The following is an 18,367-nucleotide window of genomic DNA, read 5'->3' on the forward strand; positions in this document are numbered from 1 at the left end:
CATCCTGTCTTTGGGGGGGGAAGCCCGCCGGACCCTGCCTCTGACACAGCGGGTTTCCATGGGTTGCATCCCTGCTCCTCTCGGGCAGCCACCCCTTGCCTACTCGGGTTTTGCTCCTCCGTTTTTTACATTAAAGGCCATGGATTTTGTCAGCTGGGTGGTTCATCTGGTCAAATTTCAAGTTGCAGAACCCCAGGATGAGTGCTGGGCTGAGCCCTTGGGTGCTCTGCAAAGCGCAGTCCCATCGTTGCTAAGCGATTCCTGCAGACAATTTCTGGCAGGTACAGCTGGGCTGGGGCTTCCCTGTCTGCCCAAGTGGGGAGGTGAAGTAAGGCCCAAGGCACTGCCTGGGAAACCCTTGGTCCTTCCCGACCCCACTGTGTTGTCCCAGTGTGGAGTTCCACTGCTAAGGGCATGTGGAGCTGCCCATGGATGGGGTTCCTGGGGCAGTGGCCATGCTGCACCATATCCCGAGGGCTCAGTGTAACATCACTTCTGTCCAGGCATTTTAGGGCCAACGAAGCATAACTGGCTCTGGAGCACTGGTGGGAGCACAGGGCCAAGATGAGCATGGGGCACACGGTGACAGCAGGACTCTGACCTGCTGCTGACTCACAGGTTTAGAGATGGCTGCTCCACACATGGTTTTTAAGCATTTTTGGAAGTACTTTGCCTCTGCCCCATCTACCAACGTGATGTGTATTTTTTAAGACCTTAAAATATGTCAGCAAGACTCAGCCCTTGTGCCTTTACTAAGACTTCCCCAGCAAATTACGTAACTCCAGCAGTGGGAGGGAGGCTGGGGAGGAGACTTCTGAGTCCTGCTGATGGAGGAACCTGAGCTCCTGAGCAGCAAAGGCTGGGGTTTTGATCCAAAGTAGGACCAAACACAACCCTGAGCCTGGGGCTCTCTGGTTCTCCAGCTGTATGTCTGCCCTTAGCATCCCAGCTGGCTCCTATGGGCTTCCCACGGGAGCATGGAAGACTCTCTGACCTCCAGGAAGGCAGAGGGAGATGCAGCCAGCTGAAGTGATGCTCAGGTAAAAGGGTAGGAGTAACAACATGGTGAGTGTGAAAACACCCCTGTAGGTGCCTTTTCTGATTCCTGAGAGGAATGGGAGACCCCATGGAGCAGCAAAGGGTTCACCTTATTGGAGGCATAATTTTCTGCTCATTTAATTATCTGAATTGGTGCACTGCTGGGTCAGGTTTATCCCAAAACCAGTACAAGGGGAGCTGGATGAGTATGAGAGATCATCCCCGTTGGAATGCTCACAGCAGCTCTCCTTCTGCCTGGGTATTTGTAACGTAACAGTGAGATTTCAGAGCTGTGATAAACACAGTCCTTTCAGCAAGAGCGAGTCTTTCGTTCCGCTTTCTCTGCCCAAAGATTACTCAGTAGGTAAACTCGTTTCTTCTACGATAACATCCAACAGGAAGTGAGTAACAGAGATGGTGACATTTCCTGTGAAAGACCCTTGGAATCCAGCAAACCCAGATTGCCAATAGATGGGTCAGAAATACAGAGGAATGTCCAAAATCCAGCTGGGGTGCAGTGCATGTGTTTTGAGTTTGTATAGTGACAGTATGTACAAGTTTTTAATTTCTGGAGAGTCAAGAAAAGACTGATTCAGGCAGAAAAAAAACCCCATTATGCCCAAGGGAAGACCTTTTTGTGAGGAGTTTTATTGAGCAGGAGGAGCAGAGGACCATGTCCACCTCATTCCCAGAAGGCAGGTCGGAGCTCTGCACAGGACCCAGAGGTTTTGGCTCTTTTCCCAAATGGTGGCAGACAGTGAGGTGGAAGTGAGGACAGCAGTGGCTCCCAGCTGGCACAAAAGCAGGATGTGACTGATAAGGTGCCATTACCACACGCTCCAGCCAAAGCTGAAGCAGCAGAGCTCTGCAAACCCTGTCACCCTTCCCAGTCTGACCTGCATGTGGTTCTCTTTTGAAGGCTTCCTTCTCCTAACAGGAATCTGACCCCCTGTGGTGGTATCCATACGATCCACCAATACAAGCCAGGCAGAATTTGGAGGAAATAGGTTGTTTTTTAAAACTTCTTCCCTTCCTGTCACTTATTACCAGCAGAGCTGCCCCTGCAAATCCTGCCCTATCCCCACATCAATGCGTGTTTTAGCACATCCCTGAACAGAAACACAGATGTATGTGCTCTGTAAATGTTCCTAAATCCATCATTGCCTCACCCAAGGGGATCTGCAGAACCTTAAGACCACTCTTTTTATTAACTTCATTTATCTAATGCAGTCTAGAGGCAGGTGATTGTTTTGGCATCAATTGCTTTGGAAAATACTTTCCACTTCTCTGGGATTACAGTTTATATTATTTTAAATGAGGTTCATTGGTGTCTTAACCCAAATCTGGGCAAGTGGAAAGAACCAGAGAAGCCCATCACAGTCCCTGGCAGAGCTGTAAAGATGGAACCCTTGCTGCACGTCCAGGAGAATTTCTGTACAGATCTACGGGTGAAACCTGGATACTTTCTGTGCCTTCTGTAGCAAGGCTGGGTCTCCCACTTGGCAATCTCAGTGCTTCCTGTGGTTGTGCCTGTTTTCTTCTGGAGGAGGTGAGCAAGGAGAAGCATCCTATGAAGAGAATTAGGGAGGCACTGTATGGTTTACGGGTAACCATGCTGGTTTCTGTCTGCATTGAAGGCATGTCAGACACTGAGTAAATATTCAGTGATGATTTATTGTCTTTATTATTATTACAAAAACAAAGCAGGTATCAAAAAACAGCAAAGATTTCACAAGGTCCCCAACAGTTTTACACTACTGAACTGTAGTAAAATAGTGAAATTAAAACACATGTATTTCAGTCCTGGCTCTAAACCTTCTATGGTGATCCGTTGTCTGGGATGCCCTGGGCTTTCCTAATTCTTTAAAATACGCCTGTTTATTTGGGAACCTGACTGGCCCACTAGTTAACATGATGAGGCACAATGCAACAGCAATGTGAGCTGTCTGGTATCCTTACAGACCCTACACAACCAGAAAACAAAACAGGGGAGCTCTGCAAGGATGGATACCAGGATACATTTCTCAGACTACCCCAGGCAGCCATTTAGTTGTGCTTGACAAAACCAAATCACTTTCCAGTTGCTGAAAGGTGATTTGGTGTGTAAAAGCTGCTTTTTCTTCTTCTCCTCAGGATCAAAATAAGAATAGTTCACTAGGCTGGGCTCCAGTGTAGATGGACCATTAACCTTTTAAATTCCACTTTCCAAACTGCATGATGGACAACTCCATCCCACTGTGACCTTCCTGCTGTGGACTCAGCATCAGACTGATTGCAAGGAACCTGAGCAGGTTAAGGAAAATACTCAGTTCTCTGGAATGATAACTAGAGTTGGAAAAGAGCTTTTTTTTCTCTCCTACTCATGGGTGTAGGGTCAGAGGTTGACCAAAGGCAACATAGTCCAGTTACCTGTGTTAATAATAGCTGCCCCACTTCTCAAAACACTGCTTTGCTATCAAAAAAAATTAAGACATTGTCCTGTGTCCCTCAGCATTTGCTCAGAGTCAGGTCCAAATCTGCCATGATTACACACAAATGCAAATCACCCTAAACACCGAATTGTTTACATCACTGAACATGTCACTGAAAGGCTGCCGAGTACCAAATATTCCTGTTAGAAGTAAAATTCCACCTTCCTAATTTTCCAGAATTTAACCATAGAAGAGATCACAATGCGCATCATTGGTGGGGTACGACAGAAGCAGCAGGGCGAAGGCAAAGCTTGGGGACAGGGCTGCCCAGGGGCGGCCCTGCCGGGAGGGGATCAGGGGTTGTACCAGCAGCACCCTGCTGGATTTACACCGTCACTCCCTGCTGGAGTTACACTGTCTTCCTGGCAGTCAGAACGCGCACAATGGACCCAACTCCTCCGGCAGCCAGCGCCTGGGAAGGGAAACATGGCAATGAACACCAGGCCAGGGCAGCTACAGCCTGGAGCTCCCTTCCAGGACCTGAACAGGCCGACAAGAATGATGGAGTGGGACTTTGGACATGGCCTGTAGTGACAGGACAAGGGGGAAGGGCTTCAAACTGACAGGGTGTAGGGTTAGGTATCAGGAAGAAATCCTTCTCTGTGAGGGTGGTGAGGCCCTGGCACAGGTTGTCCAGAGAACTTGTGGTTGTCCCATCCCTGGAAGTGTCCAAGGCCAGGTTGGATGGGGCTTGGAGCAAGCTGGGCTAGTGGAAGGTGTCCCTGCCCATGGCAGCAGTGGGATGGGATGAGCTCTAAGGTCCCTTTCAACCCAAACCATTCTGGGAGTCTATGAAATTACCTGGATCACATTTATATTGCAAATGAGCATCTGCCTGCCCTCCACAAAACACCAGTAGCCAGGGTGCCAGGGTATGATAATCACACTCAATTTCAAGAAAGCTATTTAACTTTAATTAAGCTTTCATTGCCCTGCATAACCAAGCTACAAATTTTGCTTCCCTCCAGGAAGGAAATTCTCCTGCCTACTTGAATCACAGGATGAAACCATTTTGTTTGCCTCAGTCTAAGGGAAACCCAAATTTTAACTGTTGGGTGTTTACCCAAGGAAGCAGCAGTGGGCAGGAGATTTAGCTCAGCTGTGAGCTCTGAGCCATACTCTCGTCACAGCCTGAATCTGGCACTTGAGCCTCACCAGACAGGAAGGGGGCTCTTGCCAGGCTCAGGGCCTGGGCGCTCTGGCAGGAGCTGTCCCCATGCACGCACCTTCTCGTGCCACTGCAGCAGCACAGCACTGCTGTTGTCGGAGGGGCTCTCAAAGCCCTTGTAGATGTACTTCATGAGCAGGTCCACCCCGTTCTTGTCCAGGGACTGCACTGCCTTCTCAATGTCATTGGCTTTGAAGGAGATGAGCACCTTCAGCACGATGCTCTCGGCACGGTCCTGTCAACAGGCAAGCACAGACACAGCCGTCCTTGTGTGAGGTGCAGCCAAACACTCCTCCCCTCTCAAACAAACTGAATTAGAGCATTTTTCTCTTTAACAACGCTGAAGAGGACATGTGTGAAGAGCTTGTCATAGTAAGATACAACAGACACATCCTCCCAGGGATAAACAATGTAAAAGAGTTTAACACATTTGCCCTGCTTTAATTTTTCTGCCTCTGTTAGTGTTTGCAATTCTCTACCCCTTAAATTAAGTTATGGCTAAATAGTAAATGTTCCTATGGAAGCTCAAGATCTATCAAGTTCCAAAATAATTATAACAATCAAGTGCTTGTCTGGCCCCCCTTCCCACCAGCGCCTTTTCCCGTAGTGTTTAATGTGACACAACCATTATAATCTAGGTAAATGCCACTGGCAGCCTGGAAGAGGTGACTGCTGGAAGCCATGTGTTTTCCAAGCAGTCAACTGCTGTCCCAGACACACTGGATGCAGACTGGCAGTATTAATATTGTGCATTAATAACCATTGATCTGGATGTCATTTCAGACCTGGGAATGTGTGTGGCGTGCTTATAGCAGCAATTAGCCATGTAATCAGCAAAGAGCAGCTCTTCCTGTTCATCCATCACTAACTGAGGCGGGATGAGAAAAAAAGTCTCAGGGTTGCTGGACTTTTGAATAATTTCATCACACAAACACTTCAGGCAGCTTCCCCCTACAGAAACTGCGGATGTCAGTTTTCCTGCCCAATTCAATATCCCATAATCACTTGGCTTAGCAAGACTTCTCACATGACTGTAAGTAAAAATATAAAAGTTCCAAAGATAACTAAAAATTAAGGCAGATATTAACATTCAGTCATTCTGCTCTCTTCAATTCCACCACCAAGCGTATTCTTAAATCCCTCAACAGAGGGCTAATGGAAACAAGTCATTAATGTGAGGACAAAGCTATATAGCCCTATTTATAACAGCTAGTTCTCAGAGCCCTATGAAACCCTTCGGGAAAGGGCTGGGGGCTGCAGGAACAGCTCTGCCAGGGGAGCAGCAGGGAACCGTGCCCCTGGGCCTCTCCTTGGGCAGGGAGAAATGACTGCAGGCACTCACCAGCTGGGCAGTGCCACATCTTATCAGCCTGTTCCTCCCACCACTGCAATCATGAGCCATTCAGGACTCATCCTGGGGAGATTCAGAAATGCATGCACCCAGCAGACTCCCACACTCTGTCACACGGGGAGGGCTTCCTTTTCCTGAGGTTTTAACAGCTTCATTTTGATTGGATGTGATAAAAACCAATTCTTCCTTTTTTGTAGGCTCACTGCTGGTGGTTTCATTAGTCAGAGGTGACAACTGCAACCCTGGTTCCCTGAGCACACAACAATTACATCTCTGAGCTGCCACATATGGTCTGAGTCAGACATGCGCACCTGGTGACACCTGGGCACATAAAACACAACCAGCAGTGGTAGGAGAACCACACATGATCCAGCATCAAGGTAAAGGTATCTGGACAGGCGACATCTGAGCTACAGTATTTTGAATAAGATTAAAACACTTGTGGTCACAGATGTTTCAACATCAGGGAATACCCTAAACCCTGCTTCTCTGGCCTCCTCAAGGTACAAATGATGGCACAGAGGTAACAGACAGGAAAGAATTTTTAGGGAGTAACCCATAAGAGAGTCAGGTGCTATTTCACCTTCACTGCCTGGTTCTTTGTGTTGATGGGAGGGTTCTTCAGAGCCGCCTGCAGTGCAGCCATCATGTTCCCTGTGCCAGATGGTTAAGGACCAGACACCAAGTACATGAACATCACGTACCAGGACAGCCATACTTGTAGCTGGCTTGTGCATGACTGAAAACACTCTGATGCAATGATTCCCTCACCAGCTAAAAAGAGATTACAACCTAAGGCTGCAATTTTCAGGCCATTTGAGGCAGGAGCAGCATCAACAAGCAGCTGTATAGTTCCAGGACTGGAGAATACTTCCTAGGCCTTTCCTTGAATAAGGATGCAAGTAAAAGAAACCATTCTCCATCATTTCTGTAATCTGCAGCCCTTGAGAACAGGCCTCAGCTTGGCACATCCAGCCCCAGCAGCCACCGGGACAGCAGCCTGGCAGCAGCCCTTGGGAAGAGTGACCAGGGGCCAGCTGGGCGAGGCAGCCCTGGAAGCGGACACGGGGAGCTCTCTGGGCACAGGAAACCCCCTGTCTGCATCCCCCCGGGACACCTCCCTGAGCGCAGCCCTGGGGGACTGCTGCTGCTGCAGGCAGGGGAGGAAGCTGGGTCGCCTTCCTGCTGCCAGCCCCTTCCCCGTTCAGCCTCTTCCCTTGTCCTGCCAGCCCCTTCCCCCGCCAATCCCTTCCCCTCCAACCCCTTCCAGCGCTTCCCCTCCGCCGCGGTGCCCGCTCTCGGATGTTCCCCTATGAGGCCGCCCCGGCGGCGGCCGCGCCCGCTCCGCCCCCACCGCTCCCTTCAGGATATTGCCGCAGGCACGAGTCCACCTCGCCTTCATCGGGCCCCGCTTGCCCGTCACCCCCGTCCTCCTCATCCACGAACTTGTTCTCGTCGTACTCGTCCACGTCCACCCGGCGGAACCGCGCCGAGGATACCGTGTGCTTCGCCATGGCCGTGCCCGCCCCGCGCAGCCGCCGCCGGCCCGGGCCCAGCCCCGCCCCAAGCGGCGCCGGCGCAGCGGGAGCGCTGTCAGTGCATCCTGGAACAGCGTGCGCTGGAAGGGGCCTTAGAGCCCGTCTCATCCCACCCTTGCCACGGGCAGGGACACCTTCCACTATCCCAGGTTGCTTCAAGCCTCATCCAGCCTGTCGGACACTTCCAGGGATGGGGCAGCCACAGCTTCTCTGGACAACCTGTGCCAGGGCCTTCCCTCACAGGGAACAACTTCTTCCCAATATCCCATCTAAACCTACGCTCTTTCAATTTGCAGTTTCACAGATTCACAGTATATTCTGAGTTGGAAGGCACCCACAAGGATCGTCGAGTCCAATTCTTAAGTAAATGGCCCATACCAGGATTGAAGTCACAACCTCGGTGTTATTGTCACCATGCTCTGACTGACTTTGAAGCCATTCATGCTTGTCCTGTCATTCCAGGCCCTTGTAAATACTGTGTCCCCATGTTTCCCGTCAGCTCCTTCAGGTATTGCAAGGCCACAATGAGGTCACCCCAAAGCTTCCTTTGCCCAGGCTGAACATCCCCAGCTCTCCCAGCCTTTCCTCCCAGCAGAGCTGCTCCATCCCTCTGATCATCCTGGTGCCTCCTCTGGACTCTTTCCAGCAGCTCCAGGTCCTTCCTGTGCTGGGCCCCAGGGCTGGGGCAGCTCTGCAGGTGAGGTCTCACCTGAGCAGGGCAGAATCCCCATCCCTTCCCTGCTGCCCACGCTGGGGGCTCAGCCCAGGCCACGGGGGGTTCTGGCATGGGGCAGGTCCAGCTCTCACCCACCAGCACCTTCAAGTCCTTCTCCCAAGGCTGCTCCATCTGCTCATCCCCAGCCTGGATTGACCCCAGGGGTTGCCCTGACCCAGGTGCAGCACCATCACTTGGTCTGTTAAATCTTATAAGATTCCCATGAGCCACTTCCCGAGCTTGTCTGGGTCCCTCTGTCCACCCCCAGGACAGCTCCAGGCTGTGCAGGACCCTGTGAGGTCCAAGTGAGTCCAGAGCTGCCCTGCTTGGACAGTGTACCCTGCGAGGCTGCTCAGGGAGCCCCTACTCCAACAGCACCTGGTGACCCTGAGAGTTAAAAAATAGCCACAGCCTGATTAGTATTTTTTTAAGTTACACTTGGACTGTGTAGATAATATTTATCCTATCAATAATTAGGAAATGGCACAGCTTTGCGAGGTTCCTCTTAATAGAAAACAGCAGCCCTGGAAAAAAAAAATGACATACCCTGTGACTCACACCACTGCCTGGAACACCATCCTGGGCCCTGAAAATCAAGTCCTTTGGAGACATGGCACTCCAGAAAGAATTGAGTCAAACAACAGAACTAATTTCAAGAATAGCCTTGTAGACACCTGAGCCTGTGAGTGGGTGTATCATATTTCCTGTCATGCACCAGCCTCTGGGAAAACTAAACAGTACAATACTGTTAAAAACCACATTGAAAGCAATGGGTGGTGAGATCTTCAAACACTGTGTCTTGGTTTGAAAGACAGGTGTCTGCCAAGGAAGGCAGGAGCCTTCCTTGGAATAGAAAATGTAACCCCTGTCAGGAAAATTAATCCACAAACACCAGAGGTTTATGTCCAAAAAGGGGACAGAGGAGTCCTGTTACTTTATTCGTAGAACCCTTCTAATGTATATCCCCTCCCCCCTTTTCTTCTCCTTTGTGTCTCTGTTCTTTTTCTAGAAGTCCAGAGATTTAGCATGGCCTTGAGTGAGTAACCGTCTGTGTCAATTAGTGGAATTCCTATGGAATTTCTATGGAATTTATGGTTCCTCCCATTGCTTCTTTCACCTCTCAGTATCTGGCTTTATCTACCAGCAGGCCCACAGTTTGTTTGTAAAGATACCTCTTTCTAATTCCTTTCAATCCCTCCTCTTCTTATTTTCTCAATAGTTGTCTTTACAAACTTTAGTTACCATTGACTTAATTTTCTGTTCCCAGGTTTTTTTTTGGTTTTGCGATTATTTGCAGTGACATCATTTTCTGTCCTTTTGTAGCCATCTCTGGATCAGTAGACATGGCTTCTGCCTGCATCCCCTTGATCACTGAATTGCTGAATGAACTGCGCTCAGCAAGGCGTCATGTATGGTAAAAAGATGAGAGTTGCTATAGCACATAAGAGGAAGAAAGCATTCATTTAACCCATAGTCCACCAGGTAACCACGAAAACATGTCCCATTCCCATCCTTTCCATGTTTGGACCCGTACATGTGCTAACTTTGTTATTCCCTTTGTTATTTGTTTCACCACTTTTCCATTGTCATCCATTTGCAAACAGCAGTTTGAGTCATTTAATTTCCCACACACTCCCCCTTCTTCTGCTAATAGATAATACACAAAATATGTCCCATTCCTATCTTTTCCACATTTTGATCCAGTACATGAGCTAACTTTCGAGAAGGTCAAGAGCTGTGGCTGTCTGGTTGGTTATTATTTTAAAGACAGCTTGTAACCTAATTATCCGATTCAAATTATAAATGGGTTCTCTGGCACCTGAGATTAATTCATTTGGATTCCAAGTGGCTGGTCCATAGTGTTGTATGATTTGCTCAGGTGGCCATTCATCTTTCCCCCATTTTTCCCCTTCTCCAGCCAGGGATGCATCAATTGACTGCTTTTCTCTAATTAGATCATTGTATACCTTGATTCCTAACTGATTTCCCTGAACTTGTGGTAGCAAAAAGAACAACGGTCTAATATACGCCCCATAACATAACCCTGACCAGTTTGGAGGTAACCTAAGATAAGAATGTTGGCCACAAATCCAATAATGTCCTTTAAAAGCCCATGTTCTGTTAGCAAAGGGGTCTTCCCAATTTTCATCATCAATTGGTGGGTCAAAATAGAGCTTGCTTTCTGGGCCTAATGGTCCTCCAACAATAGTTGCCCCACCATAAAAATCACAATATTTGCATTTCTAAGCTCCCACATGAGACTTCCACCTACAGTTACATCCCAGATCTTTTTTGTTAGATCTGGACCAGAACTTATTAAAAAAGATTTGAGTTCTGTTCCACTGTTGCCATTTCCACTGGTAGTCACGGACAACATGTGTCCTACTTGTGGGATTATCTTGTGGGCAGCTTAAAAATAAGTGGTCAAAAAACCTGTCCCTCCCCACTGCTTGACAGCCTTCAAAATCCCTTTGGTAATTGTGGGAAATGAAGTTACAGAGAACTCACAGAGAATCCACAGGTGCTGACAGAATACATAAAGGACATTGTGCTTGAACAGATAGAAATGGATACATGTTTTGATTTGTGGCCTTGGCAAAGACTGCCTGACAGAGTAATGAGCTTTTGCAAATTTAAAGCAAACGCAGTTTTGTAGTTTTGAAATAAATGTGCTTTATAAGAGTAGAAATGTATTTTAACAAGTAAAAACATATTTTATGCAAGAAATAATAGTGATAAGTAAAAGAGTAAATAATTTAGAGTTTAACAGTAAACTTTATAATAGAGCTTCTTGGAAAGTTAAGATGTATTACTATAAGCCTGTGCAATAGACCATAATAGCAATATGTTCATTGGATAAGAAAGTATGCATTGTGGCAAAATCATACAGTATTGATTGGTACCAATGTGTTAGCAATTTTTGTGGCATTTGCTTATTGGCTTAAAAAAGTATATAAGGCCTTGTAGAAAAAGACTGTAGCTGCTGCTATTCCAGCAAGCTGCTGCTACCTCACTGAGTTCCTGCTATCTGGCGCCTGTACCTGCCGCAGCTGCCAGACCTACCACTTCTGCTATTGTTACTGTAACTACTGCCTCTGATATGAGAGATGCTGTTCGCAACCTCTTCTGTCTCACCCTTCAATACATATGAGACTGATTGAGCAATAAATCATCTCAGTGACATCTCACTGTTACTCAAATCCCAGGACAACCCCAGAAATCCTGACAAGTAATTATGGTAGGAACACTTTACTCAGCTACCATTAGTGAGCTTAATGTGCACTTGATTCCATCTGCCTCGATATTTGGAACAATCATAAAGAGGGCAGTCAGGGGTCCAACAATCTAAACTCAAAGATAAAGTCCAGTCACAGACACTTTTTCCCACGTATATGCGTCCTGTTCTATTTTGACAATAGATGCTTCCTTCAGAGGAATGAAGTCACCACGGACTTCCTTCTTCATCCCAGAATCCTGTTCCGTTATGGACCTCACTCAGGGAGCTGACCCACCATTTAGGTTCGACTGGGCTGGCCACCCATGGCCAATCTTCAGATCCTCCTGGCCCTCCACAGACCCAACAATGGCTAAGGTTAAAGGTTTTTGCTACTTCTTCTCCTAGGACTAAAAAACAATTCTCCCACCTCTGGCCCAAACCTAACTGACAATAAAAAAGTAAGATTATTAAGAAAAACATTCTAATGGTGTAATCTAATCTCCTAATCTAATTCTCACGTTGTTGTCTGCACCACCTCTGGTGAGTGAAGGCACAGAAACAGCTTAACATAAAGAAAACAATGACAGCAAGTATTAGCCCCCCAATGGCTGGAGATCCAAAAGGAGGGATGCCCATACAGACGCTTTCAGCAGATGGTCTGTGGGTAGGCGCACACGGCTTCCCCCAATGTGGACACACTGGCTACTGCTCTGACCCACTCCTGCAGAGTGTCAATCACAGACTCCCATCCTTCTCCTCCAGCTGAGATGTCCAGGTCTCCGGGGCTTCAGAGACCTTGACTCGAGTGTGATTGGTCTACCTGTGTTCAGCTGTCTCAATGGCCGTGTCTGTGTTCCGTGACACTTGGAATGGGCCATGGCACTTCACCACCAGTGGTGCTTCTTTCTACTCATTAACTAGGACCCAGTGTCCTGGTTGGATCTTACAAACAGCAAAGTCCAAAGGCAGGGTCTGTGCCAGCCAAGCTTCCTATTGCAGAGATGTCACAAGAGACAGTATCCTGACCACATATTGTTTTAAATATACATCACTTATCTTCACTGCCCCACTAGACTGAGAATTACAACAGTAACTAATTCCAAACATCAATTCCAAGGGAGATAATTGAATATCTCCTCTGGGTCTGGCTGTTATTCTTGCTAAAGCCAGTGGCAAAAGCTGTACCCGTGGCATCTTAGTTTCTATGACCAGCTTCAAAAGGTGTTTCTTTATTTCTCCATTCTTCTTTCTACCTAGCCCAAGCTCTGGATACCAGGGGATTTGGAGGTCCCATTGTATTCCTAAAGCAGTCATAGCCCCTTGAAGAATTTTTCCTGTAAAATGAGTTCCCCTGTTTGAGTCTATTGTTTCTACAATCCCATATATTGGAAATATTTGTTCCAAAAATACTTTAATAACTGATCTTGTAGTTGCTGAAGCAGTTGGAAATGCTTCTGGCCAGCCTGTTAGCTGACATACTATTATCGGAAGATATTTAAACCTTCCCACTCGGGGCATTTCAGTAAAATCCACCTGGCATCTCTGGAACGGACGTACAGCCCAAGGCCTCCCTCCCCTGGCAGTTTTCTTTGTAACCCTGTTATTGGTTTTAGCACAAATCAAGCAACTTTCAATAGCTTGCTTTGCCAGAGTAGAAGAACCCACAGTAGCATACATTTTGAGGAAGGCTTCTGCCAGTCCTCAGGAGCCCCAATGAGTCCCTTCATGGAGTTATTTTAATACTTGTAAGACCAGAGCTTTTGGAATGCACTGCTTACCACCCCTTGTAAACCAATTATCCCCTCTTTCCTCTGCCCCACTCTTTTTAATTACCTCAAGTTCCTCTGGTGGAAAAGACAGTTCCTCTGGCAGCGACGGGGCTACTGGGAGTGAGGGGAGGATCTTAGAGATTTCTGGCAACATTGCAGCTTTCTGAGCCTCTTCATCAGCAGGCTGGTTACCTATTGCCTCCTCTGAGCATGCTGCCTGGTGTCCCCTAATGTACATTATTGCTACGCCTTTTGATAAATTCATCACCTCCAATAGGTGAGAAATTAAGCTCTCACGAGCTAATGTTTTTTCCCTGCAGGTTAATAAACCTATTTTTTCTTATGATTTCCTATATGCATGTATCACCCCATATGCATATTTAGAATCAGTAAAAATATTCACTATCTTGTCCTGATATAATTCACAGGCTCTTACAGGCGCACACAGCTCCGCTGTCTGAGCTGACCACGTGGGGATAATCTCTTCCCTTCCTCTAATTCCCTTCCCTTAATGATAGTGTATCCTGTAACTCACTTTCTATCTATCACTCTTGAAGGCCCATCAATAAACACATTTTCTCCCTCAGGCCATGGAGTGTCTTCTAAGTCTTCCGTAGTCTGGGTCTGGAGATCTATCACTTGAATGCAGTCATGGGTTTTTTCTTGGCTCCCCTCTTCAGGGCAGTTCAGACAGGAGACTGGGTTAAACCCTTCACTGCTTCCCAGTTATAAGTCCTCTTGTTCCATTAAACAAGATTCATACTGTAATAACTGAGCGCTGGTCATCCACTTTCGGTTAACAAAGCTTTAACTTGATGTGAAACTTTAACAATCAGATATCCTCCTATTGTCAGTTTTTGGGCCTCAGTTACCATTAAAGTTGTGGATGCACAATTCTGCAGACAATGAGGCCAGCCTCTGGTCACTGGGTCTAACAACCTAGAAAAAAAACCAACAGGCTGCCGTGTTCCCCTGTGCTCTTGTACCAAAATTCCTTTAGCATGGCCCTGTTTAACATCCGCATATAACTCAAATTCCTTTTCTGAGTCTGGAAGAGATAAGACTGGGGAATTAATCAATTTGTCTTTCAATTTTCTAAAGCTTTCTCTCCTTCGAGTGTCCATGCCACAACATTAGGACTGTTTTGGGTTTGAAAGTCATATAAAGGTCTGGCTAAAACAGAAAAATCCTCAATTCATGCTCTGCAGTACTCTACCAACCCTGAAAAACTGCCATAACTCTTTTTTTAGTCGAGGGTAATGGTACTTGTAAAATTCCTTGTATTCTTTCTGGATCAATACACTGTAGACCTGCAGTCAAAATGTACCCCAAACATTTGTTTTTCTACCAATTGCACTTTCTTTTCAAACACTCTAAGATCCTTTTTAGCAAGAAAATTAAGCAGCTTCACAGTAGCTTCTTCAACCACCTTTTCCTGTTCCCCTGATAAAAGCAAATCATCCACCCACTGCAACAGCCTAACTCCCGAGGGTGGAGTAAACTCTCTTAATATTTTCTGCAAGGCTTGCCCAAACAAAACTGGTGACTCTCTATATCCCTGCAGTAGGACTGTCCATGTCAATTGTTGTTTTACCATTTTCCCTCCTTCCTCCTGTTCCCACTCAAAGGCAAAATACTGTTTACTGTCCTCTGTAATCAGACACCCCCAGAAAGCATCCTTCAAGTTCAGTACTGAATAATATTCATGTGAAGAAGGGATTTGATTCAGGATGGTGTAGGGATCTGGAACTGTGAGATGCCTTGGTCTGACAATTTCATTTATTATTCTTAAATCCTGCACCATTCTGTAGGTTTGTTGGGGTTTTTTAGGAGTTCTAGGTTTTTTTTCTGTTAAAGGAATTTTCCCCCATCCTGTTACTAAGACAACAAATTGCTGGTTACTTAAGAAAACAAAGAGCTACCCACTGAAGGTGGGGTGTGCCTGGCTACTCTTTTGTTTCACCTGGGTGTGGGGTCAGTTCGGTCTTGGCATTCGGAGAGAGAGGAGCTGCTGGTTCTTTTCGGCCGCTTTTCCTTCTGCTGGAAACAACACCGGGATCCCAAAGCCACCTTCCCTGCCCCGCCAGGAGCCGGGCTGTGGCCGCCCTGCCGCGCCGCTGCTTCGAGCCTTCACTGTGTTGTAGCCCTGCTCACCCTGCCTGACCAGACCTCCGGGGGGTTCCCCGCTTGGATACACCGCGTCTGCCAGCCGGGATTTGTGCTTGTCCCTGCCATTCCAGCCCGCTGTTCCCGAGGGTCCGGCCAGACTTTGCTGTTACTGCCATAGTTATTGTTGTTTGTTTGACTGGTTATACACATATAGATATATAATAGTAAAGAACTGTTATTCCTATTTCCCACATCTTTGCCTAAAAGCCCCCTTGATTTCAAAATTATAATAACTCGGAGGGAAAGGGGTTACATCTGCCGTTCCAAGGGAGGCTTCTGCCTCCCTTAGCAGACACCTGTCTTTCAAACCAAGACAAGGTTCCATCTGGTTTCTTAACCGGCAGGATATAGGAGTGTTATAGGGAAATATACCTGGCTCCAAAAGCCCTGCCTTTAGCAGGGGGACTCAATGACAGGATGTAACCCCTTCCTTCCCTACCTTGAAAGAGGGTACTGCTTTTAGACACCACTTGTCCTGGTTGCTTCAAAGGAATTTGGAGAGGCTCTATATCTAATTTTCCATATTTCCCTGCGACTGCCCACACTTCTGGGTGTATTTCAGCACAAGCCTTCTCAGACATTTTACACAAAGTTACCACAGCGTTAGCCTCTGTATCATTTTTCACAATATTAATTTGCATTCCTACTTTAGCCATCAAATCTCTTCCCAGTAAATTACAATCACAATGAGGAACAAACAGAAATTCCTGCATTTCAAACCTATTCCTCACATCTACTAATAGTTGAATTAAATGCATCTGCTTATCCTTTCCACTCACCCCTTGAATAATCAAAGATCTTTTTGACAATTCTCCCCCCTTAGGGATAAAATTCAAAGTGGATCGAGAGGCCCCTGTATCTACCAGGCTCCTCTCAGTCCGGACCCACCTTAAAAGTTATCGAGGCCTCCAGTGTGGTGGGTCCCTGGTATAATGGGAGCCCCTAACACCCCTAGCAATTAATCTCCATTAATCTCTGGGCTTCTTCCTCATGAGGATCCAGCTCTCTATGGACATTGCTGCTTCCAATGTCCCTCTGCCCTGCAGATAGCACACTGATTCCTTCCCAACCACTGTTTGGGTTGGCTCTCCTCTGATGAGGAGAGAATGCTTCTGCCAGTCACTTGTGGCCGACTCCATCCCTTCTGTCCTGGGGGACCCCTTGGGCCCTGCAGTTTATCCCTCTGGGGCTGTAAAAACTCTGCCATCACCTTTGCCTTTGCCTTTGCCTTCGCCTTTGCCTTCACCTTTTCCTCATCCCTTCTTACATACACTTGCTGTATCTTTCTAACCAGTTAATCTAGGGGTTTATTCTGCCCTTCCTGTAGTCCCCCCTGCTACTGCCTGTGGGTGCTTATTCTCCCACAGCTCAAAATCATTCATTTCTCCAGTGAACCAAACAAAATCTTTAAAAGAAAATCCTTCCACGTACAATTTGCATTTCCCAGATACTGCTTCCTCCTCCTCCTCCTTGTGCTCACCCTCCTCACCATACACTGTATACTAAAGCCAGTCCCTGTCCTGCCACCCCCCCGGCACAGAAAATTCAAAGTGGATCGAGAGGCCCCTGTATCTACCAGGCTCCTCTCAGTCCGGACCCACCTTAAAAGTTATCGAGGCCTCCAGTGTGGTGGGTCCCTGGTATAATGGGGTATAATGCCCCACAGCCCCGGCCCAACCCCGCACCTCCCCACAGGCCCCCAGCCTGTGCTCCCAGTCTCATACCTCTGCACCGAGTCCTGCCACTCCTTGCCTCAACCATATTTCTCCACACTAGCCTTCAACCAATCCCTTCCCAACATACCAACACCATCCGTTCATCCCCTGTTGTCAAGACCCTTCCTCAACTCCCCTTATTGCCCCCCTGGGCATGGATTGTCGAGACCCTTTCTCAACTTTCCCTTATTGCCCCCTTTGGGCATCCATGTCCTTAATTACCTGTGGAAGAATGTGTAAACCAACTCAACATTCTTCCAAGGGATTCTTTGGAGATATTTTGGGATCATCACCTCTTTTGCCAGGGCCCCTTCTGAGCTTTACCTCTGCTACCCTCCATGGGTGCCATCTCAGGTTTACCTGTGCTAACCTCCATGGGTGCTCTCTCAGGTTTACCTGTGCTAACCTCCATGAGTGCCCTCTCAGGTTTACTCTCTGAAGATCCCATTGTACTCACTGGTGAGATTTTCAGTGGTCCTTCCCTGTGGACTCTTCATGGACCCCCCTGCTCCACCACTCATCTGTCTCCCAGACAGTCTCAGGAACCCAATCAATCACCCCATGCCAGCTGCCACCAAGGGGAGCTGATCACTGAAACTGGGTGAGGGGCACCTTCAGCTCCGCTCACTGCCTTCTGCCCTGAATGGTGGAAGGATCCCGGACAAAAGCACCCAAATTTGTTAGGAAAACTAATCCACAAACACCAGAGGTTTATGTGCAAAGAGGAGACAGAGGAGCACTATAACTTTATTTGAATAAAGGAGAGGCCATGGGGCATTTCCCATGGGGTCTCTCAAGTTGTTGGAAGAGGCAGCCTCCTTTTTATCCTAATTTCCCGGCCACATTTCCCTCTCTCTGTGTTGATTTGGCATGGCCTGATTTTTTGGTAGCGGGGGAGGGCCACAGAGGTGGCTTCTGTGAGAAGCTGCTGGAAGCTTCCACCATGTCCGACAGAGACAATCTCTGATGGCTCTGAAGATGGACTTGCTGCTGGTCCAGTTAGAGAGGTTGATAATGCCTCTGAGATGACATATTCAAGAAGAAAATCAAAAGAGTGCACATGCAGTTTTTTCCAGGGGTGGCAAGATGCTGCTGTTGGGCCCATCCCGGGCAGTGTGGTGTGATGCACCACCGTGGCCACCTCCATCTCAGCATGGCCCACAGAGAGCCTTGCCTGTCTGGCCGTCCCTAGCCAGCCGTGCTGCGGGCAGAACGG

At 47.6% G+C, this 18,367-nt stretch overlaps 2 protein-coding genes across 2 annotated transcripts in view; both read right to left on the reverse strand.

Annotated features, from left to right (window-relative positions):
• Window positions 1-2,692: 2,692 nt before the first annotated feature.
• Window positions 2,693-7,587, reverse strand: ARPC5 (actin related protein 2/3 complex subunit 5). The gene is made up of 4 exons (XM_008635388.2): window positions 7,400-7,587; window positions 6,612-6,684; window positions 4,736-4,912; window positions 2,693-3,921 (listed from the first exon to the last, which is right to left on the reverse strand). The coding sequence occupies exons 1-4, from the start codon at window positions 7,540-7,542 to the stop codon at window positions 3,859-3,861; spliced, it is 456 nt and encodes a 151-aa protein (XP_008633610.1). The 5' UTR covers window positions 7,543-7,587; the 3' UTR covers window positions 2,693-3,858.
• A 4,405-nt stretch (window positions 7,588-11,992) lies between these two features.
• Window positions 11,993-18,367, reverse strand: part of APOBEC4 (apolipoprotein B mRNA editing enzyme catalytic polypeptide like 4) — an 11,035-nt gene continuing 4,660 nt past the window's right edge. The window contains exon 3 of the mRNA XM_008635406.2: window positions 11,993-12,035. Within this exon, the coding sequence (XP_008633628.1) occupies window positions 11,993-12,035 (43 nt within the window). The remainder of the gene's footprint in view (window positions 12,036-18,367) is intronic.

This window comes from Corvus brachyrhynchos, unplaced genomic scaffold (assembly GCF_000691975.1).
Source record: "Corvus brachyrhynchos isolate BGI_N302 unplaced genomic scaffold, ASM69197v1 scaffold155, whole genome shotgun sequence".
NCBI classification, from domain to species: domain Eukaryota; kingdom Metazoa; phylum Chordata; class Aves; order Passeriformes; family Corvidae; genus Corvus; species Corvus brachyrhynchos.

Excerpts from the sequence above, each read along its gene's own strand:
- ARPC5 (XM_008635388.2), bottom strand. The coding sequence starts at position 7,542 with ATGGCGAAGCACACGGTATCCTCGGCGCGGTTCCGCCGGGTGGACGTG. Across the intron at positions 4,913-6,611 it reads CAAAGAACCAGGCAGTGAAG|GACCGTGCCGAGAGCATCGT; the intron begins GTGAAATAGCAC and ends GCCTGTTGACAG. Across the intron at positions 3,922-4,735 it reads TGCTGCAGTGGCACGAGAAG|GCGCTGGCTGCCGGAGGAGT; the intron begins GTGCGTGCATGG and ends TTCCCTTCCCAG.